The 25,395-nt window shown below is 36.9% G+C and overlaps 1 protein-coding gene across 3 annotated transcripts; it reads left to right on the top strand.

Moving 5' to 3' along the window:
* The first annotated feature begins 868 nt into the window (after window positions 1–868).
* On the top strand, window positions 869–24,647 carry LOC140947128 (folliculin-interacting protein 1-like). 3 transcript variants are annotated; one of them, XM_073396216.1, is made up of 24 exons: window positions 1,960–2,189; window positions 2,276–2,308; window positions 4,698–4,806; window positions 5,023–5,133; window positions 5,389–5,489; window positions 6,074–6,142; window positions 8,798–8,928; window positions 9,200–9,295; window positions 10,858–11,000; window positions 12,172–12,251; window positions 12,871–12,994; window positions 13,473–13,529; window positions 13,805–13,920; window positions 14,048–14,165; window positions 15,479–15,531; window positions 16,603–17,739; window positions 18,492–18,545; window positions 18,855–18,951; window positions 20,209–20,270; window positions 20,555–20,602; window positions 21,110–21,209; window positions 21,871–21,921; window positions 22,207–22,274; window positions 22,785–24,647. In XM_073396216.1, exons 1-24 carry the CDS (start codon window positions 2,074–2,076, stop codon window positions 22,861–22,863), a joined length of 3,153 nt encoding a protein of 1,050 aa, XP_073252317.1. In that variant the 5' UTR covers window positions 1,960–2,073; the 3' UTR covers window positions 22,864–24,647. The 3 variants fall into 3 exon arrangements, with proteins under 3 accessions (XP_073252318.1, XP_073252320.1, XP_073252317.1); XM_073396217.1 differs by lacking the exons at window positions 1,960–2,189; window positions 2,276–2,308 and adding an exon at window positions 869–1,084; XM_073396219.1 differs by lacking the exon at window positions 6,074–6,142 and having other exon boundaries at window positions 1,958–2,189.
* The last annotated feature ends 748 nt before the right edge of the window (window positions 24,648–25,395 follow it).

Genomic DNA, 25,395 nt, shown 5'->3' with positions numbered 1-25,395 from the left:
AATACCAATATTAGCACTGAACTCCGCAGCATGCGGCATAACCATATCACGCCGGCCGGTGGCAGCCATGGACAGCTGTTTCGCCCTTATTGGGGTTCTTTAGCATGGCATAGCCGTTGGATCTCTGTACGGACAAAGCCGTTCTCAGAGGCCCGTTACTGTCGAGGAGAACGCGGCTTAATTCGTACAGAGGCCCGACGGCTATGCCATGCTGATGTGCCCTAATAAGGGCGAAACAGCTGCCACTGTCGGGGTGATATGTTTGTGTGCATGCGTAAGGTAATGACCATAACGCGGCCCCATAACGCAGTGAGTTAACCGCAGAGGTGGTACGTGTGCTTCAGTGCTAATATTGGTATTGTTATAAACAGGGAACCATGGACCAAGATATCCGATGCGTACCGTCTATTAGGGTTTTAGATTGACTAAACATACACTGACCGTTTCCGATGAATCTTATATTATACTTTGTTAACAGTTGTAATTTCGTCGGCTTGCTAAAATACTCGGTCCTTTTTGGAATGGTGCGTGGCCCATGTCATCACTAAAACGCGCGCAAATCATGGGACATTTTTTAATAATGAAACTTCAAAACGAACAGTTTAGGCTTTTAGGCATCATTCCTTCGTTCTAGATGATGGATTCAATTTCTGGTAAATGTTTATTTCGAGACTATGGAGACCTCATCTGAATAGGCGCATTGTTCATAGAAATGACTAGTAGCAGTAAGGAAAAATAACAGTGTTTAGTATCCAGGCCTCTCTCTCTTTATTGGATTTACCTGTCACCGGCCCAGGTCACCTGCCCGTCACAATCTCCAATCATCCTAAATCAAATAAGAATAAACGAACAGAGCAACTGAATTTCATTTATCACAACCAACCATCGGCTTTGGAATGTACCTTTCTGAGTGATATATTGTCAATTTTTACTTTTTCTGGTGGATAACGCAGCGCTACAAGAACGCAATGTACCCAAAGGAGGAGAGCCCTTGTGATGATGTTCGCTTTTCTCCAGGCTTTTTCTTCCAATGCAGCGGTTGGCTCTTCAGTCGGCTAAAAAGATACAGCCTCCCCACGTCAAGGTACGACCAAGTTACCAAGGAGTAACACTTACTAGGTGTTATGGTGGTTTGTTGAAATTAGACTTAGAAATCGGCAGTATTAATCATTAGATTTATCTCTCGCGGAATACACCAAAAATTCCAGCTTACTTTCTCCTGATGATCAGAAGAAGCTCACCTAAGAAATATGCTGGGAAATTGGGTCACTTTTGTGTGACAGAAGAGGATACCAAACCTAACAAGTTAATGAAAGGAAGTACTAATTAAACTGAATCAAGACCAATGAGAACTACAGGAAAAAGGAAAGAATTTTTATTTTCTGTAATGCACACGGCCAAGCTGGAATCATTCGGTAGAAAAATATCGCTTCTTCATCTCGAGCTCGACACGTGAGTCTTAAAGTCCAGAAATGTGGCAATGACAAGAACGTGACCATCATAATACAGTGGAACATAACGGACCTTCATATAACGAAGTCCTCGGTATAACGAACGATTTTCTTTACCTCAGTAGTAGTAAAATATATGGAAAAGAACCGCGATGTAATGAAACCTCGTTATGGCAAACAAATTTGCCAGTCCCTTAGCACTTCGTCATGTAGAGGTTCCACTGTGCTCCGGTTAATGGTTGTCTTTTGTACGTGCGCTGACAACACATGATGCACGTCGCGTGCGCGGAAGAAAAGTCTAAAAAACTCACACTTTTTTATTCTTTGGGTCGTGAACTACACCACACTTTTGAATGTCAGGAGTAAATTTTTTCCTTATCCTTATCGAGTGTCATCCGTGTAAAGAAAAACTAGAGTTTAATCACCAAATTTGGAAAAAGTTGTATGGAACGCTCTAAATCACGCGCTTGTCACTGGATCTCTACCACTTTGATTAGCTTTGATTGCACAACCAATCGATTTACGCTGTAAATTTTCCCGCCAACTTTTCACCAATCACGTGTACGCAAAGGGTGTTTTGGAACGTCATGTGACCCAGATGAAATTGTGCTTCTCTTCTTGAATGCTCGTGTGTTTTGTAGGAGATGAGGTTTATGAGGGGAAAAAACTGCCAATGTTATCCAAACTCTTCTCTTTTGGTCACCGAAAGGCCGGGAAAAAGCACAGCGATGCCGAGACGTAAGCATCATTATTCGACAGCCTAATTTTTCGTTTTAGAACGTCGTAACGGCCCTTAATAATTTTATTGTATTCACGTTTCGCAGCGAAGCAGACGAAAAAATTCATGGGACAAAGAGGTAAATGTTAAAGGGAGGCTAATGGTTTTTATTTTTGCCAAGTATTGTAGATTTATTGTTTGATGCGTCACAGGTACGACAAGTTACAGTCAGTTAATTGGGAATGTCAGCCATGTTTAATTTCTTTAAGGAGTGATGGTTTCGTGACCGATGGTTTTGCGGACCACAATGTCTTGTAGTGTAAGCTTACTTACTATTATTGATTTTACAAGTGTTACTACTGAGTAAAGTATTGAATCGACACCATAAATGCGTTTTAAACCCTTCTTCACTTGTTCGAGGAAACGACAAATAAGCTTACCAAAGTCGCTCCATAAGAAAATTTCTTTTCTACTTGCTTTTTATCGCATTGATTGAGCTACAAGACAGATTAACAAATTCATGCGCATTCAACTTTTACTAGCGTAATGTTTTCAACTACAATAAGTCTGAGGTAGCCGGTGATCTAGAATTTTCGCAGCATGTAACGTATCGGCTGATTCTTTTCAGGTCAAAACAGAACAGCAACAAATAAACATTTTTAACCCATCCGGTGTCTTCCTTATTATAACTTAGTTTATCAGTGTAATTTGTCGGGCTAAGTGGTTCACTAATTTATGTGAATTTTGTTTTATTTTATAAAATTGAGATCGATTAGCCAAAATTAATGGTATTGATGAGCCTCGTGACTCAAGATGTCAAAGAGGCTGCAGACGTTCCTGATCCCAAAAATCTGCTAACCTCAGATTATGACGCATTTTTCCAATTTGATGATTTATAATCTTAATAACATGAATACTTTACATTTTTTCTCTATTGTTTTATATCTACAATTGATGTTTCGAGATCTGTGGGAACAAAGGTTGATTGTTTGACAAGGTGTTTTAGAGGTTTAGTAATTTTTAGATGCTGATTTCCAGGATTAAACTTCTTTAACTTTAACTTGTTGACTGGTGTTGACATGATTATTTTTACTAAATCAGAATAATAATTTTCAGTGCATTAATCCTTTTTTATCTTAAAACAATTGTCTCTGACGTCGAGACTGGTGAAGCTTTGCCATTAGTGGGTAACAAAATACTCTAACGTAGTATTTTGCTTAGGGGCCAACCATTTGGGGTTACGATGATCTAGTTTGCATAAGAATTTATTTTCCCCAAATCTCTGGTGGTAGAATTTTTTCCCTATTATACAAAGCCATTGTATGGCAGGTATTTCCTTGCAAGATATTTTTCACTCAAAATCAATCTGCATGATATTTTTTTCTGGAATGCCTTGAAAGTAAACGAAACACGGTTTGCAAAAAAAGGAAGTGAAATTTGAATGACAAGGTGGAACAAACGACAGTTCACTTTTAACAGCTTTCAAATGTCCTGTGAGTTGTAGGGATCTGAAATTATAGCATAAAAGTATGGCCTCAAGCAATTATTTGCACATGTACATTTATGTTCTTCTTTGGATAATTGCTAATGATCATTAACTTTCATATTTGACAAGGCAGCTTAGATAATATTTGGCACAGTTGTGCAAAACATTTTGTTATTATTGTACAGTGGAGAATTCCTATACTACAGTAAGTTGTACTCTTTGTCCCGTTGGTAATGTACTTTGAGAATATTTATACATTTGGGACCATATGAAACCTAAAACTCAGAGGAATTAATTATGTTTTCATTTTGGAATAATCATGTTTATGATATTGTAAAAAGCAAGAAAAAATATTTTTGTTTTAACTGGAATGAGTACATGCTTGTATGATTAAATGACCACCTTTTTAATGCAACGATATTTTCATGGCCCCTGTATACTTTTACTACTTTCTTACTGTTTTTGTTCATGACTGGAGAAGTAAAAATGGCTGAAAGTGGCTGTATAAGAGCTGTTGTATACATTATAGGTTTGGTCAGAAAAAAGTACTGAAACTACATATACGTATATTCTTGTAGTTAAGTTTTTATCTCAGGTAATTTTTATTTTTCTTTTGTTTCAACTTCATTAGCATACATTACCATACCCAAAAACAGAAAAAAAAAAATTACCTGAGATAAAAAATTAACTACAACATATACATGTACATTTATATAGAAGAGGAACATGGCAGATTTATTCATTCATTCATTTATTCATTTTTTTTTTTGCCATTAACTAATATAAATACAAATACGACAACAATATACAGAAATTTATAGTGCATTAGAGATAATATACACTATTCTAACTAGAATTATTTACAAAATTAAATGTTTAGAGTGGTAATGACAAGAAAGCCTATATAGAAGCCGTGGGCTTATAAACTATAGATTCATGTAGAAGTGCTATACTAGCTAGGACACAGGACTGAGTAGGGTAGAGGGAAGTTCAAGAAGGGAAGGAAACTTCATTTGGCATTTTTCCTTTCTTCTTTTTCAAGGCCATTTCCTCAGTTGGAGCAGGATAAGATAAGAGTCCTGGTGTTCAGAGATTGTGATCGCAGGGGAAAAACCTTGTTGTTTGATTCTAATGCAGTTGCCTGTCAGCAGGTAAGAAAATTTATAGCAATCATTTTGCTGTTATATATTACTGTTACGATAATTAACAAAGACTTTATTTGCTGTAAATGTACTTCTTTTCTTGGTTGGTTACAGTCATAATGGCTTTTTATGATTGTTCTACTTACCCTATTGTTCACAAGTGTCTCATCAACTTCCTAAACAAAAGTTGATTTACTCTACTAATAGTTTGTCTGTTCATCACAGGATGCATGCCATAACAAGGGCTATGATGTGGAAAACAAGAGGCTATCTGGAGGACCAAAGATGGACACTAAACAAGGAAACAAGTCTCCAATGTCAAGACCTAAATTACAGGTTTGTATCTAATGCTCAAGCAGGATACATACATTTAATAACAACAATAATCAATGTATTTGCCAAGTTTGATTTTGTGGACTGCTTTTCATAGGTCTACTACTATTTGCCTTGTTATTGTGATCTTAAAACTGCGAGTTTTGCATTTGTAGAAGACGTTTTGCATCCTTCTTCAAAGTTTCTCCTGCTTTTTTTGGTCTTAACCTGTTTTCACTTGCTATCAGCCTTGTGCTAACTATATCACATGATTTTCAGAACCCACGACCGAGTCATGATGCTAAAATGCTGGGAGAAATGATTTTTGGATCAGTGGCAATGACATACAAAGGGCAAACAGTCAAAGTTCATGAAATAAGGTATGCCTTATTCCACAAAGCATGATGGCAGGCATGACTAGCATCTGCTTGTCTTAACTGGCCGTGTTCTCTTTATTGGCAAGCACTAAACTTTATATTACTCTGCTTTTTCATGTGTATTTGTATCAAGAGCACAATTTGTTAATGATTGCTGTTGTTCTTGTGATTTTTTAAATTTTATTTAACTTCCTTAGGTATTGACACCCTGTACACCTCTATATGTTTTATATGTAGTTTGTGTGAGCAAAAGCTTTGGTGTAGAACAGAAAATTTGCCTGCATTGCAGGACTGATTTTGTTAGGTGTCTTTAATGAAAATAGTGCATGGTGTAGTGGGATGGTTACTGGCAGCTATATAATCACTCCACCAATGTTATTTCATTGGTACGAAAATTCATACGTGTTCAAGGTAGATTATATTCATCTGCAAAGATTAATGATAGTCTGTCTTAACATTGTGCAGACATAATATTGTCTGATCACAAGTTTTTGTTGTACATAGGCAAGTTTAGGCAGACATTGACTGTTATCTGTGGTATTGTGTAGACTTACTTAATGATCAGGTGTAAAATATGAAATTTTCAGAACACCACACCAGCTACTTCTGACCAATGTGTTTGCTGTTAAACCAAGAATTGTTATGCCCAATTGTTGGTAAGAATTGTTCATTTTGACCGGTCAAATTTGTTAATCTGTAAAATAATTATGATGTGAACAGGTACTGCAAATGCAAAAAATATATATTTTTTTACCATTGTCATCATTACATTTTATCATTTTTGGTGAATGTGGATGCGATCCTACTAATTACACTGTATTATGATCAGTCTACATGTAAGAAGTTTATAACAACTTGGTAGTTAAACTGGAATCTCTTTCTTTCCCAAAGTCTTTTTTTAATCAGCTATACTTCAGGGAGAGTTGAAAAAACTGACCCCCACTCCGCGGACTACCCACTGACCCCACTCCGCGGACTACTCTACGGACTACTCCGCGGACTACTCTATGGACTAGTCCGCGGACTACCATGCGGACTACCCTAACTAATCAACCAAATTTACTTTCACGGAGAAAAGAGTTAGAAGAAGCGTACCTGCCTACAAGATCACACTTGATAAACAGCCGCCATCTTGATTTTCGCCATTTTACTCGACCCAGCCCTTCTTCTTCATTGCTACGTCCATTGCAGCTTCCGTTCTTGGATCGTCACGCAACGCTTCTCTCCAAACCTCGCGTGACGATCCAAATAACGACTGCGTGCCCTACATAGGAGAATACGTCTCCAAGGGCCTTGTGGGCCAGGTGAATCCAAAAATATGGTGACTTCCAAGCACAGCTATAAGTAAGTTCTTAAAAACATTTTTAAGCTGAATATAACAAAAACTGTTACCAGCGCCAATAGTGGTCATCGATTGGCTGAACGGCGTGCTCTGACTTGTGGCTGATGAAGACTGGGGCGAGGCTAAAGGAGAGCTGGGTCGAGTAAAATGGCGAAAATCAAGATGGCGGCTGTTTATCAAGTGTGATCTTGTAGGCAGGTACGCTTCTTCTAACTCTTTTCTCCGTGAAAGTAAATTTGGTTGATTAGTTAGGGTAGTCCGCATGGTAGTCCGCGGACTAGTCCGTAGAGTAGTCCACGGAGTAGTCCGTAGAGTAGTCCGCGGAGTGGGGTCAGTGGGTAGTCCACGGAGTGGGGGTCAGTTTTTTCAACTCTCCCTATACTTCATACTGCGTATACATCTTTTTCTTTCATCTGCATTTCACCCATATAATTTATATCTTATACAGAGGAATCCTGGATTCTTGAACCCTTGGTTTCTTTAAACTCGTGATACTTTAATCTACCTTGTTTACTCTGAACCATACCTTTTCCCTTGGAGTTTGAAGAAATTGGGATTTTACTTAATGCCTGTTGTGAGTGAGTCTATAATTAATCAGTAATAAGTACACACCAAATACAAATATGGCAGACCTCTCTGCCAGCCTGGGTCTAGTTGTGCAAAAGCTAGGCTAGTTAGGCCTCAAGAGTTTTGTTTTGACTGCTCGTCTTAGCGATTGAGTTGATAGATATGGTTTCCTTCGAGTTGTTGCGTACCTGAGTGCCACGAAAAAGGAAATTTTACTGTAGCTGGAAGTACCTTTACTTTTCCCGAGATCTTTTCACAAAGAAAGTTAAGGATTCATGCGATTCAGTGCTGCGATGGAAAGTACTTTACAGCGAAAATGCAAGTGTGCTCGCTTCACTTGCTTTAGAAGAGAGGACTCACAAAAGTATTTAAATGAAATAATTTTCACAAGAGATGGTGCTGTTCCATTATGTTTGCATGGTCTTTTATTTATCCAACAAAAGGTGAACATTCTCGAGATTGGGAGCATCCACTGTCGACTTTTCATGTTTAGGTTTCACGCTGGAAACAGCTGCATGAAATATAACATGATAATATAATATGAGTGTGAATGAAACACAACAATAACAATCACCTGTTAATCCTACAAGCGTGGCCTGTGAAACCATGTAAGAACCAGAAGAAAGCAACATGTTTGAAGAACAGTCCTTTGATCAAAGTGCACAGAAAAAACTAACAAAGGAACTGTCGCGAGCTAAGAAAGTAAGAAGAAGGAAAAAGGTTTTGGCAGGGAAAGAGTGTGCAAGTATTCAAGCATTGTATTTGCCCTTACGCGTAATCTATTTTGGCAACTTGTTGAAGGGTTTTGAGATAAACTAACAGCGGAAGTAACAGAAGTGTCCCTGAGAGCTCCTTAGGATTGTTAAGTCGGAACGGCGAACTCACTTGTTCTCGAGAATGTTTACCTTTCCTTGGTAAGAGAACAGACAAAGCGAACTTGAAACAGAACCATTTCTCAGGAATTCTCCCATTCCAAATAGTTTTGTGAGTCTTCTCTTCTGAAGTGAAGTGAGCACACTTTCGTTCTTTTAACTCGGTGATAGTAAAGGGCTTCCATTCCTTGCACCGAATTGCTTCAATCCATGTCTTTCTTCCTAAAGAACCTTGGCAAAGGGAAGATAATCAACTTTTGTTTCTGAAGCAGTTAAATCTCCTCTTTGATGGCTCTTAAGCAGGTAACAAATCGAACCAAACCATATCGATCAACTCAATCGCTAAGACACGCTGTCAAAACAAAACTCTTGAGGCCTCACTAGCCTCACTTTCGCCTAGAGGTCCGCCATAATTATTTGCATTCGGTGTATTATTATTACTTCTACTATTACCACTACCACTACCACTACCACTACTACTAGTACTTATAGTAATATTAATAATTTAATACTTATTTTTGTTTGTTTAGTGATGGTAATGAGTACTTAAGTACCAGCAGCCAGGTAGACTCAATGCTTGATGACAGCACCAGAATTGACCCTGAATGTGCCTCAGTATCATCTCAAGGTAGTTTTTCGAAAGAAGATGGACTTCTAAATGGTATGTATCATCACTACCAGTGCTCAAACATAACTTATAATATATGTACAGTGTACGTAGCTACAGTGTAGAATATTCACCTAATCAAATTCAATAGCCTAATAAGCACACTGATGATGTCATCTAACCAATAACTTGAGTTCTTGTGAGTTTAGCAATCCTCCCAAGTGCATCCATGTTCTTTATGTTTCACAGCATGCAAAGAAGTGCTTTTTGTAACTTACAGATATTAATTATTATACAATAGTTGTATTACCATTATTTTTTTTAGGAACTAAGTCTTCTAAGCCAGTGGATGTTCCTGGATCTTCACCATATCTTGTTATTGATGCTGATGGAGACAGTGGCTTCACTGCCTCAGTTGAAAGTAAATTTTGAATTTATGGATTCTAGCTTCAATACATTATATTGTTATTTTAAGTAAAGTTAATTCTTTTTGAAAAGGTTTCCATAATTTGTCAGAAGGCTGTTCATGTTACTTTCACTGTCTAGCTTATATTAACAAGTAACTTCCTCTGCACTATATTTCCAAGAATAGCATTCCAGTTACAAAACACTGTAATTAATGGAAGTTATAAGTTTATTCAGTTATAACATCAGATTTACAGTTGATCCTCCACTAACAGCCACCTCTTATCTACAATGTACATTGGCCACTTTTTTCAGCAGCAAGCCATATATTGACTCTTGTTTAAACTTCTTGACAACACCCACTTCCTTCTGTCCCCAAGGTGGCTGGTTTGGAGAAGTCCAACCATAGCTCTATTTTATTCTTGATTTTATGATGTTTTTCATTATATCAGTAAATGGGTATAGCTTATTTAGTGTTTTCAGTGAATACTCAGGAAAGCTTGCTACTTTTCCCTAAATTGAAATACTTCCAGGTAATTAAAGAACTATTCATTCTAACCATATTTCACCTGCACATGGTGAACACTGTACTTTAAATTTTATTGAAACTGCTAAGTATTCTCATGTTCAACCCGTAGGTCACTGCAAGGAAAATAGACTATTCCATTAACAGTCAAATCAGGTCAAGCATTCCCATCCCTAATGAACTAATGAATTCATTAACGGAAAAATGAGTTCATTTGTTGATTCAATAATCCATTCATAAAATGAACAATCCAATATTCATATTCAGCGTCGATCAATAAACTACACTTTCCACAAGTTGACCTCAGAATTTTGTTCTTCCTTCTTTTTTCTAAGAGTGGAGGGTGGGCGAGTTCTGAAGTTCAAACCCAAACAAACAGTCACATGTACACTATTTTGCTGCCAGTAATCAGTGCAATTCAGACCTGACCTCTTTGACAACACAGTGGTCAATATATGGGGTATTGATCCTTGGCCTTTAATAATAATAATAATAATAATAATAATAATAATAATAATAATAATAATAATAAGGATTTCTATAGTGCCATATCCGTAGGCTCATGGCACTTTACAACTGAATATTTCAAACTGAAAATTTTGGAGATAAAAAAAATTTACATCAATAATAAAAAACAAATTTATGAAAAATACAAGTTAAAATTAAAGATTAAAAAATTAAAATTTTGTCAGTTTCTTTGCATTTGGCTTTGCAGTCTGTCGATTCTAGCTGTTATTTTGATTAAAGGCAATGAAAAACGCAGTTTTAAATGGTAGGAAAAGGAAGCAAATACAAATTAACCCAACAGACAAGAATAAAGAACCGGTAGATTTTGTTCATAAACCAAATGAACATTTAATTGTTGAATTGATCAATCTGACTATTGGATTATTCACTATTTTTATGAATGGATTATTGAATCGACAAACCAAATCATTTTTCCATTCATGAATTTATTAGTCCACTGGCGACAGGAACGCTTGACATGGTTCGACTGTAATGTGTAGTGAATAAAATAGAGGCATTTTAATATCTGCTTCCTTCTTTCAAAGGTAGCTACATGGATGAAAATCTATCATCACTATTTACTTCAGCTTCTTCACCTTCTGGCAGTTACCATCGGCGTCTTTATCGCAGTCATGCCACAAGTATTGACCGTAGCTTTGGGCGAAAAAGTGAAGAGTTATCAGAAGATGTAAGTTATCAATAAAATTGCTTTGAGAGAAAGGGCTTAAACTAAGAGTTCCGTGTTGCTGGTTATGTGCAATAATATTAATAATATTGTTCACGGTTAATGTCCTCTGCAAAGGAGAGACTAGGTTGTTGTGGGAGTGTGACCAAAAGCGTGATCAGGAAGAAGGCCAAGCTTCAGAAATTTATTTCCGAACATTTTGTCACAAGTCAAACACAAGAAACTGCAATCTAGAAATTTACTTGAGCAACTGTGTTGGTTGCCCCCTAAAATGGCTAATTTTTTGCCAAAACAAAATGCAACGTACATGTCTGGGACTCCCTTCCCTACCCTACTGAGTTTTTGACCCCTACTTCCAGAGTCTGTTCGTAGATGCAGGTGTACGCTGACATCATTACCAAATGTTTTCAGATGGATAGATTACCAAATTATCTTAGCAATTGGGCTCCTCTCACGTGCTTTAGCTCCGCAAAAAATCAATTTAATACTACATGATCTGTCATTCAAATTCATTTATTAGCATATGATAGATTTATATTTTTTCTTGATAGCACAAGTATTTTACTAATTTTTACTTTTTAGGTATAGATTCTTAATTACAATTATATACTTCAATTAATTTCCACGTGGCCCCATAAGCTGTTTTAGCTTGAATCTTAAGCATGTTTAAATAATGTTGATGTTATTATTTTCATGGGGAAAAATCTTACAAGGGTAAAAATTACTGTACTGAAGATTATGGTCAAAACAAAGTTATTTGTGTAATCTTGCTTCTGTTTTTTTTTTTTAATGAGGCAAAGTTTGATCTTCAATATTGTTCCCTCTTGGTACTAAGTAACAAGTCTGTAGACCATTTAGTTTGAACAGGTTTCTAAGGAAATTTAGACAAAATCATGTGCTCATGTGCTCTTTCACTCCAGTGTCATACATGTATGCTTATATTTTAGAGACTAACCCTTTGGTAATTTTTGGTTTAGAACTTTTCAATTGTGAGTTGTGAATTTACAGTTAAATGGGGGAACCTACAGTGTAGCTCAGAAAACATGTACATGTACATCTCACAGTAGTTAACAATATGTCTTTTTTTTGCATTTGTATTGGTTGCTTATCCCTGAGCTATACTGTTCATTTTGTTACCCACAAGTATACTATATTTATGTATTTTTTATTGAAGGTTTCTCCACTGATGAGACGGAGGCCAAAGTTGGGCATTGGGATTATTTTATCACTTGGTGACAATGAAGAAATGAGCAGGTTAAAATTATTGATAAATATAAACATTTATAACAATACTTATGACCCTTTCACTGCTTGAATCAGGAATTATTTGACGAACAAACATTCAATCACTGTCTGGATTAAATCTTTTAATAGGACGTGTAATAAAGGAACCCTGTTGAAGAAATTTCATGTTGTTATTCCAAAATTAATTTTTAAAAATTTTTATCTTTAATTATTGTACTAGCTACTTTGGAGAGTTAGAGGTTTTTTCCCACTACATGTAGTTGAATATTCAGGCAATATACATACATGTTTACGTACATGTACATGTATTTATCAAATCCAAGAAAGAGTACCTTATTAACATTTCCAAATACTAAAAATTTTAATCAGCTTATACGTTGAAGCTCATCCAGGCTGCTAATTATACCATACATGTAGTACTGCATGGGAAGAAAATGCCCATCAATAACTTACTTAAATGCAAAAATACCACATCCCTCATGTTTAGAAATACTGCAATTTTCCAATTTAATTGTTTTAAGGCTACGATTTCCAAAAGATTGCATAGAAAACTGTATAACACTGCATTGCCCCCTTATTATCATGTTGAAAATTTCCTTGTAAATAAGGTTTATCTTTTTTAAAATAGGGCTCTTCAAGGTTTCTTCTTTGCACATTTTCCATTGCTTGAGTCACATGTGAAACGGCTACGACTGGCTGTTGAGGACGCTTGCTTCTCAAAAGCCAAATCATTTTCAACTCAAGTGACAGAGGTATGACAACTACATAATAAACCATTCATGTTTATTTTTGGGGGGATCAGTCATTGGATCATATTCTGAAATAAGAGTAGGCAGAAATTTTGTGAGTTGCAAGTCAAGCTTGCTGTGATTTGTGGATGCCTGGAATGCTACAGGAATGTTAATAATGGCAAATTTGAGGCTGTCACAATGCAGTGAATACCAAAATAGGATATTTTGAGAATTTGTTCCTTTTATTGTCATGCTGGAATAGAAAGTGTTTTGACTTCACAGAAACCAAACTATATAGGTAATGGCTCCAACTATTTGAAGAAGTAAATACATGTAAGGTGAATGTAATACAATGTACCTGCAACTTGAAACGCTAATCTGTCTGTCCGTAAATGAGTGGCCTATCCTTTAGTGTGGTCTCATTGCATTATCTTGGTGCAACTTACATTACGTAATAGCTTTCAATTAATTACCTTTTTTAATTGTCAAATTTCAACAGGCAGTAAGTCGATTCAAAGAGAACATACACAACCTTCTTGCAGCACCACGACTTAAGGTACAGTTCTGTACAGTATTGTTGTGACCTTCTGAAGGTTTTTTAGCAAAGTTGTAGTGGGGGAAACAAGCAGGTAGAAGGATGTAACCTGATTGTCACCAAGGTGTTAAAAGCTGGTACTCCAATGGAAAGAATGAAACAGAAATGTTAATAGGATCATGATTCAATGTAATGTTTTTTAACTGTAATGTATAAACTATAATTTTTTGAAAAAGTGTTAGTACATATTGCACATTGTTGTAGTTATTAATTTTATTCCTTTTTCATTCTTTTAGGAACCTGTTTGGTTAAACATGATGACTCACTCATCTCATCGTCCTCATCTCTGTGAAAAATTTATGGTGCAGTTGATTGATTGTCTCAGAGTTGGAAATACCAGGGAAACAAATTTGTAAGACTTGTGATTCTGTTTCTGCAAAACAATTCTTTGATAAGAGTAGACAACAGATGAAGGATGAAACCCACTTAGCAAAGACACCAAGAAAGGGTATTGTTAAGTGTTTTTTGTTTTTGTTTAGTTTTATGGCAGCAGTCCTGACAGCTGTTTTACAATACCATTTGGCGTGGGTATCAACTGTCATGCCAGCTGGAACAGCCCCTAGCCGGGCTTACCTGGATAAGCATTCTTCGAAAACGGTAAGGATAATTCGGGTTAATCTTTACTTGCATGAGAACTCCCGCTCTTCGCAGGAGTTGGTGTATCCTTAACCCATTCGCCCCTGAACCGCCCCTTACCGCCCGTGCGGATCCACGTCCTTTGTACCCTTTGTGATGTCATCAGTTTTAACGGTGAAGGACAACTTTGTTTGCTAACTTGTGCAGATTGAAGAGATCTTTCAAACCATACCAGAATGAGCACAATTCAGTCAAGGACACCGGAGAAAGAGGCAAAAAAAACATGTAACATTGACCTGAAAATCTCCATGAAAATCTTGTTCCATTGCTCACCTACCTTTCCTTTCACCTAATCCTAAGATCCTAAAAGCTTTCCTAAAAACTATTCCCACCCAAATGAAGCCTACTAAATGCCCAGCAAGAGAAAAAAAAATGAGGCAAGAAAAGCGAAAAAACAGGGGAGGAGAGAAAGGGAAAAGTAAAAGTCAAGACTGCTGTGTCACTTTTAAACCCAAAAACTCTCTTGAAATTTTGCTTTCTGTGCATGCCCGAACTTTGCAAGCTGATATTTTGCATCTGGATCAGAAGGCCGTCAAGTGTACGACCTGTAAACTGGTTTGTGGTAAGTTTTAGCTCTTTATAGCACGACAGTGACCAGAAAACCACTCGACTAGCTTCAAAACGCGTTTTTAGGCAAAATCTCCAGGAGCGAATGGGTTAAATGTGCTTATGAAAATCAACTACATTGTACTGAGTCCAACATCTCCATCTATAATGTATACACCTCCCCAGTACAGAGGCTTCTTGTGGTCCTTGTTAAGGAAGGGAACCTTTTAGTTACGTAATTGTTACCCCTACAATATGGACTCCCTTACCTCTACTGTGTACCTTTTCATGTATATGTTACATGTCAAATTCAATTTCAGGTTAATTTTGATTTAACTTATGTTGATTCTCAAGTTTTAATGTCTCCTAGCCCTAGAAAACAAAGGAAATTGAGAATCAACCCAGGCTAAAAAAAATTTCACCTGAAATCAAATTTTACCTTTAACATATACACTGTACCTTTAATTTGTCAAAGTTAGAGCATCTGAATCAATTTATTTTCGTTGACCCAAATGTTTATTGGGTGTGGCAAAATTTGATGAAAAGTTTGATGGTTGAACCTGGTCTACAGTTTTACAATGTACATGTATGTAGAGCCAAGTACATTTCTTTTATATTATGTGTTTGTACATTTACATCTCTATTAGTAGATAGAGTTGTGTTAAATCAATAGTGATTTTATTACCCAAAACTAATCAAACTTTCTCTCTTTTTCTGTTGTCTCAAAGCTGGATCTTCTTGCCCAGTCACACCCTTACAATCCATTGTGGGCACAGCTAGGGTAAGCTTCATCGTAAAAGTGGTTTCTGGCAATGCTATAAACCTTGTTAGAGTGCAAACATTAACATAGAGTTTATGGGTAGCGAAGAACACCGCATTATTTCATTCTAGGTATAAGTGATTGGTCCAAATCACAAATGCATCATTTTTATTGAACAAGTATATTACTTTTTTTAAATTATACGAGAAAAAATTTGCCATACCTAAATTTAAATTTTTAGCTTTCCCACAAAAGTACTGATGATACAGTACAGTATTGAATACTGTCACCTAAATTGCATGTTTTTTTTTTTATCATGTTACAGTGCCAGGTATTTGCCAGTGTATTTCTGCACTGAAATGAATATTATTCTTTAACACAAAATGGTTGTGAAGCTCCCTAAGGTGTCCTGACAAAAACTTGAATGCCCAGGAAATAAAGATTGAAATTATGGCAGCTAAATTTCATGTGCTATATCAGAAAAAGACAATGCATCAAAACAGCAAAAGAAGCATTTTCAGTACCCCTCATTTAATTTAACGTTTATTTTTCATGAACATTTAAAACCCCGGCCACTTAAAATAAAAAAAAATCAGCACGGCACCCAAAATTTTTGGCACTGTGCTGGCAATTTTTGGGCTCAGCACACACAGCACACACAACATGCATCAGTACCAATAGGTAGTGTCTTCCCAAAAATCACCTGTATGGTGCTAAAAATTTGGAATGTGGTGCCAATTTTTTTGCACGTGTAAATGAAGTTTAGGTTGTAGTACCTGTCTATGACATATTATTTTAACCACATGCTTCCATTAATAGTTACACAGGCAGAATAATTTAATAATGTTCAGTTCATGAATATCTTGCCCACTTGTTGATGGCAGTTGATGGCAATAATACTGAGAGGGGTTTTATATGTTGTGGTTCAATTTTATCCTTGGTTTAAATGTTATTTTCTTTTGTTTCATACTCATTATCATGTCATTATCATACATAACCATACCAAAAAACAAAAGTAAACAAAATTTAATTTAATGATAAAAATTGAAGTACAACATAATATTATATACCTATCATTTTTTTTACTTGCAGGGACTTATACGGTGCTATTGGATTCCCTCTTCGAGTAGCAAAAACAATTGTTGTTGGAAAAGATTCTAAACTTGTTGAGCAAGTGTTAAATATCCTAAGTTACTTTATTAGATGCTCTGAAGTGTTTGAGCATGTACAAAAAAGAGATGTTGGAAGCAAAGATGGTGCAAATGATAGCAGTTCTAATTTAAAAGAAGAAAACAGTTGTTCCCATTGTGGACATTTGCCTCCTGCTGACAAGCAACATTCTAACAAGAGCTCTAGTTTAACAAGTGAAGCTGGAGTCTGCTTTAAATGTAAGCAGAATTGTGGAGGAAAGTGCTTTCTGCAAGAACTAAAGGATGGGCAGGATCAAAAGTCTTTATGTGAGCAAACATCTGAACAGTTTCATATTAATGGCTTGTATTGTTCAAAATGTTCAAGAAAAAGCAACAGCTTAAGTGCACTGTCTGAAATTGAATTGTCACAATTGAAATGTGTTTGTAACAGTATTTCCATTGGAGGTGTTCAAAAGGAGTTAAAACATTTTGTCAAGGATGGAAATCACTTGAAGTCATTTCGATGCTACTGCTGTGAACATCAAAATAGAAGCAATGTTAATAACATTTTGTCTCATGAAACCAAGGAGAAATGTTTCTGCGATTCAGGTTGTGATGCTGGTAATAATGAGGAGAAACAGGATTTCACAAGACAACTACATTCTACAGGGAGCTACTGTATAAATTGCTTACAAAACCTGCTTGGACAGTGCAACAATGGCCTTGAAAATCAAGCAAATGGCTCTCTGACAAAATTAAGTCATATTCTTCAAAGAAAAGATGTTATTTTAGGCAGTAATGGGCACAATGACAGTCAGATATCTGAAACAGACAGTTGCCTTTCTGATGATACTGACATAGTCTCAGTGAGAAGCAGTTTGCCAGACTCTTGTACTGATGTTCATGAGACTATAGCATCTTATGGGCGCAGCGGTTCAGCTGACTCTGGTATTCATCAAAGTCCTCTAAATTCACCAATTGCCCAACGCCCTGTAGATTTTCCTAAACTTATTGCTCATCAAGGAGAAGAAACAAAGATGCCCAAAGAGCTTTCTCTTCCACCAGTTCTGGATGTGAACTGCTGCCCTGATCTTAACAGGTAGGAATTTGGAGTAAAGTGCACCAGATTTCCAAGAGAATTGATGGATTGTTTTGCTATCTTTGATTAATAATGCTGTCAAAAAAACTTTGTCAAAAGGAATCAATAGCACCTTTTGATGGGCTTCAAAATACTAGTTGTTTCTCTGGACAAGAAGCTGTTCTCCTCTTGTCTATCTGAATGGAGTTGAAGCTAGCTGGATTTCAAGCTATAGTGGACTACACTTAGAACCCTGTCTAGTGGGTGGTAGAAGACTTAGTGACAATACAGTGTACGATATTCGTACATGACCTGTGTAGGGTTTCACAGGATGGTTATCTTGTGCTATATTGCCTTGAGGACTTACTTCAAAGGAAGGTTCCAGTTAAGAAATGGGTCACTTATCTGACTCACCATAATTACCTCAATAGTGCACCTTGACACAAACGTTTTTGTTTTGTTAGTGCAGCTTTAATTCTGGGGGAGTGTATGCAAACTTCTTTTTTCCTTTGCTGTGTTCAAAGTGACAACAATAGCATGGGAAGAGCTATTAGTTTAAAACTGAAGGTCTATGTCCCCTTCCAGATTTACAATAATTTATTTAAAAGAAACATTATGCCAAAAAAAGGCAACAAAAATCACAAATTTGCTGGAAATTAAGACTTTTATTCGTAGGTGACACATAAAATTGTAGCGTGTAAATTTGGCACTTTATTTGAGTGAGGTGCTTTCTTGATAAAATGCATTACTCTTAATTTTTGTTGTTTTCACAGCAAAACAGATGACTGGAGAAACTTTAACAATTTTGGACGATCCCTCTTTGCGGGGTAAGGGACCAACAATATTTTTTACCATTTTTCCATGCTCATAGCATCCTCACTTTGGTGAAGAATTACCTGGAAGCATTTTTCAGCTCCTCTGCGGTTTGAAGTTTTAAAAGTATTTTGTTCCTGGCTATATTCTTCAAAAACCAGTTCATTATTTAGGAGGATAAAGGCACTCAGCAGCTGAGAAATATTTTAAAATGTATAATAGCTCTCTTAATTTAACATCTGATTGTCTCTATTGCAAGTAAGTGACTATAAAAATGCATGTATCCATGTTGCTAAAAACTGTTTTTGTTTCTTTGTTTCTAGTATTTGTGACAGTTATTTACCGGACTTGGTTCTTCAAGGTGTTCCAGATAATGACTTCAGAGAAAGTTTAACAGCTGATTTAAAGCTTGCCCTGCAGGTATGACTCATCGAGTTTGTCAATCCATTTAACCCATTTGCTCCTGAGCCACCTGTAACTGCATGTGTGGATCCACGTCCTTTCTACCGCTTGTGATGTCACCAGTTTTAATGGTCAAGGACAACTTTGCCCGATAACTTGTGCAGAGTGAAGCAAACCATACCAAAACGAGCACAATTCAGTCACTAAAGAAAAAGGCAAAAAACCATGTAACATTGACCCGAAAATTTACATGAAAATCTTTTTCCACTACCCATCTACTTTTCCTGTAATCCAATCCTAAGATGCTACACGTTTTCCTAAAAACTTCTCCTACCAAAATGAAGCCTACTAAATGCCCAGCAAAAGAAAAAAAAATGAGGCAAGAAAAGTGAAAAAGAGGGGAGGAAAGAAAACGAAAGGTAAAAGTCAAGTCTGCTGTGTCACTTTTAAACCCCCAAACTCGAAATTTTGCTTTCTGCGCATGCCCGAATTTCGCAAGCTTATATTTTACATTTGGAAATGGCTTTGTGGTAAGTTTTAGCTCTTCATAGGGCAACAGTGACCATAAAACCGCTCAACTAGCTTAAAAATGCGTTTTCGGCAAAATCTCCAGGGGTGAAAGGGTTAATTGTGACTGTTTGCCACTGCAAACACAGATGTAGTATTCATGCAAGATACCGTATTTATTTGATTAACCGCCCTGGGCGCTTATTAAATTTTTGGACCTTGAGAGTGGGGGCTTTTTTGAGGTGGGCGCATATTCAAGGTTGGCACTTATTAAATTTTCACCATTTTCAGCAAGTGAACTATGTTTATTTTGCAACAAAACAATAAGTGCTAGTAACAAAACGCGAAGAAGTAACAAAGCAAGGTTTCTGTAAAATACTCTAAAGAAAACTCCGTCCTTGGGGAAATCTCTTATTAGAATATATTCACTCAAGTGGGAGGGGTGGGGGTGAGCGCTTATTTGAGTTTGATTGGGAGGAGGAGGGGGTGGGCGCTTATTAACTTTTTCTGCCTTTAGGATGGGCGGTTATTCGAGGCGGGCGCTAATTCGAGGTTGGGCGCTTATTCGAATAAATATGGTAATTCAGTAAAGTAATGTGGCAGTAGATTAGACATTGTGGTTGTCTGACTATAGTATTTATTTTCAAATAGTGTCATTTCTTAGGTGACCATCTGCATGTAATAAGACTTATTACATGCAGATGGTCACCTGAGAATTGACACTATTTGATAATAACAGTTAGTGTCTGTTGTGATTATATTTTACAGCATTCAGTTGTTGATGATCCAATATCAGAGGCTGTGTGTATCATTGCCAACACTGACAAATGGTGAGTTGTTAACATTAACCCAACATTGTTGATAATACCTTTCCAATATTACAATTTATTTTACTAAGAGGCCAATTCCCATTTTTCGATAGCATGCTCTAAACCTATGAAATCCAGGGCGCCCAAAATAAAATTCTCCGTGCAAAAACAAGATTTGCGTGATGCCCTCGGGCAAATGTTAGTCATCTGGAGCAAGGGGGCACTGCTAGAACACAGCCCTGTTTTTATTCAGTTTGGGTCAATAATAATTAACAAAGGTAATTATTTTAATTTCCATCACTTAGGACTTGCAAGGTTGTCTCTGTAAAGAAACACAGGAAGCATTCAAACAGGTAAACAGACAGACCAATAAAATACCAGAATGTGCAAATGGAAAAAAAGATAGTATTTTTAAAAACAATAAGATTCTTCTTAGACCTTAGCTGGCGTGCAAGTGTATAAGTTGTTCTATTCCCCAGACAAGGATGATGTTAAAACTCTCGTAGTTACTTACATTGTAAATATAAACGATAATTTTCGAACATATTCATATCATTATCATTTTGTACATGTATATGATGCTTGGTGTTCAATGTTCCACCACACAGTGCTCTATGACCGATGTAGCTTTAATTCAATTTTGACCCTGCTCGCCATAGAGCCTCCAGTTTCTCAGTGGTTAGAGCATCCGAACTAGAACTCAGAGGGTCGTGAGTTTCATTCTCACATGGAGCTCGGATTTTTTTCTAAACTTTGTGGCATTAGAATTCTCCTTCTTCCAACTTATATGTCTGATAATCTGTGCAGTAATTTTGCGGGAATAGTTAATTTTAATTTGTGATCTCCCTTTTTTTCTCCAGTGATCCTGTTTATGTACACCAAGTTGAAGTGTCCAATTTAGTTTATTCCATGTTGTCATCCCTGAAGGGTCTCTGGGATATGAAAATGTCTGCTGAGTTTGTAAGTTTTCAGCTGAACAGCTTTTTCAAGCATACTTTAATCCTCTCACTCTAAAATTATGTTATAAGGAGACAGTATGTCACTATAACTTTTAAATCTGCCGACGACATCCTATAGTGTTAACATTCAAATCAAAACCGTTTGGCAGAACTTTTGCGTATTGCTATTACCTTAGTATATAGGATTTGTGGGGTAGTTTCTTTTTTGGCCACTTGTATTTGTACTTGTAAATTTTGCATTTTCGTCCAATCCTGGACATAAATAGCCTCCAACGCAGGCGTTTCGCCTGTGTGGGAGGCTGGGACATAAATGACTGGTTGAAGAGAAAGGATGGATACCCTGCCATACCTGCTGTCCTTTTGAAACTTACCCTCTCACTTTTTTAAAATTAACAGGTTAAAATAACGTTGTATACTTTGAGGGATGTTTTTAAATATAATTTGAACACTTTTACCACTGTTGTATCAAGGATGTTTTCAGACGAAAATATGACTAGGAGTGGTTGTGTTTGGCTTGTAATCGTTACGTGTCCACTGTGTGATATAATCAGGGTGCTAATAGCATAGTGTTAATCTCTGCTAGTTCGTTGTTAAACTTTATCAGAATAGTGGCACCATGGCATTCTATTAAATGTTTTTGTTTCATATTTTATCTCCTGTAGTGTTTAATGCACCTGGAAGATAAACTGAAAGAAATCAACCTGAAAAGCAAGGTAGGGGAATATCGTTCCGGCATGTATTAATGCTTCTGATACATAGATTGCAAGCAGTGAGCAAAATAACCGCTGACTATGTAAAACTTTCGATGACAAGAAAAGGTGCTAAATGGTACTGCACAGTAGCTTTCATTTCAATAGTCAAGCGACTCAATAGCTAGAACCAACGTTTGCAGTATTTTGACAACACCTCAGGAAAGTAATGCTTTTTATTTAGTGTTTGCGTTACACTTGGGATCATAGCTAAATTATTAATGTTGACATATACTTGCTTCTTGTTAGGTTATAACAGAAAGATTGAGAGATCGAAGAAGGGCCTTGACTCGCGATGAAGTCACTAAAATGCTCGGGTGAGTATTGTACGTATGATGTTTACTCTGCTCTAGAAATTCCTCTCTATTTTCTTTTTCTTTAACTCTTTTTGAATGACGGTGTTTGCATTGATATCCCAGTACAGTATTAAAAAAATTATTGAATGAGGTTTTTGTGATACAGTATTCGGAATAATCAAGGTCGGGTTAACTGTTATCAGCCAAACTTGAAGCCGTGTCTGCCTACACTTACCTCGACCTTAATTATTCCGGATATCACAAAAACACTAATGTAATGATTATTTTTATACATTGTTTTGAAGAAACTAACGACAAAGACACCATTGCACGGAACACAGTTTGACATTGCTCTTACATTGCGCGCGCAACGTACACAATATAGTCAGTTATCTGCTTGCAAATAACTAACTAATTTGTAAATGGTGCTGATTTCCAAAATTAACTGTAGGCTCTTATCCAATGAGGAGACAGAAAGTGACTACAAGGTATAATAATGTTAGTAATCAGGGTTTCTTTGTCCTTTTGTAGTGTGGATAACAGTGACATACCATTGTTGTTGGCAGCAGCCAGCACTCACTCTACACACAGTATACCAACGGTAAGGTGAACCTATCTCGGGCAACACAGTGTCTCAACTCCGTGAACAACAGTACACTTCATACCAGGCTATAAACTTGAATCATGTCAAAGATCCCGTCAAGACTGTCCAAAAGTAAAGTTCTGCTGGAATAGGATTGCGCTGCCATGACATGTTGTACATCACTTTTCATCATAAAGTTGCATTCGGCGTTTTTCCTTATGGCCGGATATCAACGAAACGCCTGATATGGGAACATTTGCAGAACAAACACTGAAACGTTAATTGTGAGAATAACCTCATGACTTACACTGATTCAAACTGAACTGTAAAATAGCCTTTTGGCCAAATAACAAAGACAGAAACAAATATTTAAATACATGGTGATGGATAGTATAGAAAGAAACTCTGAGCTTCTGAAGAAATATTGTTTCGTAAACCAAACTAATACATGGATTTCAACAGGCGTCAAGATGGTCAACAAACTTAAAATTAAGCAGTATATCATCAGTCGTTTTATACTGTTTCGTTTGTTCTTTGTTTTCTTTTTTGCCAAAAGGATTAGTTTGCTGTTTAAGTTTCATTTTGACGGTCCTATAAAATGCCTCTCGCCCCCTGTTTTCATGAGTGGTTAAATTCAGAGCCGAACAGATTTTAGAAAAGGGCGAAATGTTTAAATTACGTAAGTTGTCTACATTTCAATAGATTTCATTAAGGAGAGAAAGCCTCTCCAGCTTCAACGGTCCTTGTGGTAGACCTAAATCGGGATTCTTCATTCCTTTCTAGTTTTTTTTCCTTCCTCCTGGTAGACGTAAATCAGGATTCTTCATTCTTTTCTAGTTTTTTTTAGTACGAATAACAAGGTCATCCAGTACACATACGTGCATAGTAATGAAATACGAGCTTTCATCTTTTGCAGCGTGAATACACAGTAATTTAGGAAAGTACTCAGCTCAGTTTCTGATCATACAGTGATCCCACTTAAGATTGGGTCTACAGACGCAGATAACCTTACATATTGATAGTATAGATCCCAATAGGATGAGCTCTGTATAGGAATTTACCCGTTAATTGTTGCTCGAAACAACTCTTGTACCGTATAATTACTGCAGGTCAGTAATTATAGGCAATATTTTAATTGTTAATTAACGATTGTCACCTTGAGTGACTGAGGTATTACGTAGCTTAAGCAACCACCGCGACGACGGCTGCCGGCAAAGCGTTTCTTAAACTGTGTGAATTCGCGCTGTTTCAAACTTTATTGCCCTTATTCCTTGTTGTTGCAATTTTTTAATGTTTGCGGATTTTTCGGGATTCGAATTCTAAGGGACTGTATTGAAGTTAGCAAAAAGAAAAAGATGTTCTTTATTTTCTGTTCACGTCCTCCAGAAAACGTGAAACGGGGAAGTTTCATGTCGCAGCCGCGCAATGAAGACAAAGAGATTTGAGAAACAAGCCTGCTGCTGTTGTTGTTTTGCTAATCTAATTTTTTTTAGACGCTCTCGTTACCGTCGCCGTCGTGATTGCTTTAGCTCCCTATTATTAGTCGTGTCGCGTATAAAACCCAATCGAAGAGGTCAAGCGACTAAAGCAAAGAAAAGCCTGTAAAACGCATTCGGCTTTGAATAGCAGCTTTCCAATAGTTTCCTTGGAAGATGAAGAACGGCAAAGGAATTAAATTTCTGTATAATCAGAGCACTGATATTTAATATATATTCTATATTTTCAAGCAGAAGATATTGTAAGTTGGCTGTTAATATGTATGTTTTGCTATAAATGAATAAAGGGGATAAAGAGGTTAGTTTCTACAGAAACTGGTTTTGTGTCAATGAAGGAGTAAGAAAAATTATTGTTTTATCAACGGAGTTGGAGAATCGGAAACTGACGTCCGGAGCGCGGTCCCTTCGTCAGAACAAATCGAGGGGGATTAACATAGAATGCCTGTGAAGCCACATGACAGGGGCGGTCAGTAGGGCGGGAGAAAAGGCGCGACGAAAGTTTTCAAGCACAGGCGGAAAAGCCCCTGGGTTACCGACTCTCACCGGACCATTTCCAAACGATCAAGCGAATGTTGGCTCCTAATTGGGCACAAAAAAATGCTTTGTATTGTTGTGCCCAATCGGCGAACAGCATCTCCTGAGTTCTTTTCGTGAGTTCGTACACGACGGCTATTGACTCGATCACGGCTTGTCTGGCTCATGCACCAAAGAAATGCACGCAGTCAGGAAACTTTGAGTTTGATATAAACTCTCCATTTCAAAATACTGTCTGCCCGAAAACTAAAGGCGCTTTTCCAAAAATACAAGCTTGAGCTTAACAACAGGTATTCACGCTTTCATCGATCACGCCGTCGTAAATATTAGGGAGTTAAGATGCAACCACAGCTGACGGCCACGAAAACGTCGCATGAAAAGTGAATTCACATTTTTTCAGTCTTTATCGTGATTATTCCAACTCGCTTACTTTGTCAAATGCAAGCGAACCCTTCTGGAGCTGAATCTCTGTCAACCATATCCAAGTTCATAAAGAGAAAGAAAATTTTGTCATTCCTTGGTTAAAATT

This window comes from Porites lutea, chromosome 8 (genome assembly GCF_958299795.1).
Source record: "Porites lutea chromosome 8, jaPorLute2.1, whole genome shotgun sequence".
Lineage (NCBI taxonomy): Eukaryota > Metazoa > Cnidaria > Anthozoa > Scleractinia > Poritidae > Porites > Porites lutea.
Note: the sequence above shows the minus strand (reverse complement) of the source record. Positions and strands in the feature narration are given on the sequence as shown.

Excerpts from the sequence above, each read along its gene's own strand:
- LOC140947128 (XM_073396216.1), top strand. The coding sequence starts at position 2,074 with ATGCTCGTGTGTTTTGTAGGAGATGAGGTTTATGAGGGGAAAAAACTG. Across the intron at positions 4,807-5,022 it reads ATGCAGTTGCCTGTCAGCAG|GATGCATGCCATAACAAGGG; the intron begins GTAAGAAAATTT and ends TGTTCATCACAG. Across the intron at positions 13,921-14,047 it reads AATACCAGGGAAACAAATTT|TTTTATGGCAGCAGTCCTGA; the intron begins GTAAGACTTGTG and ends GTTTTTGTTTAG.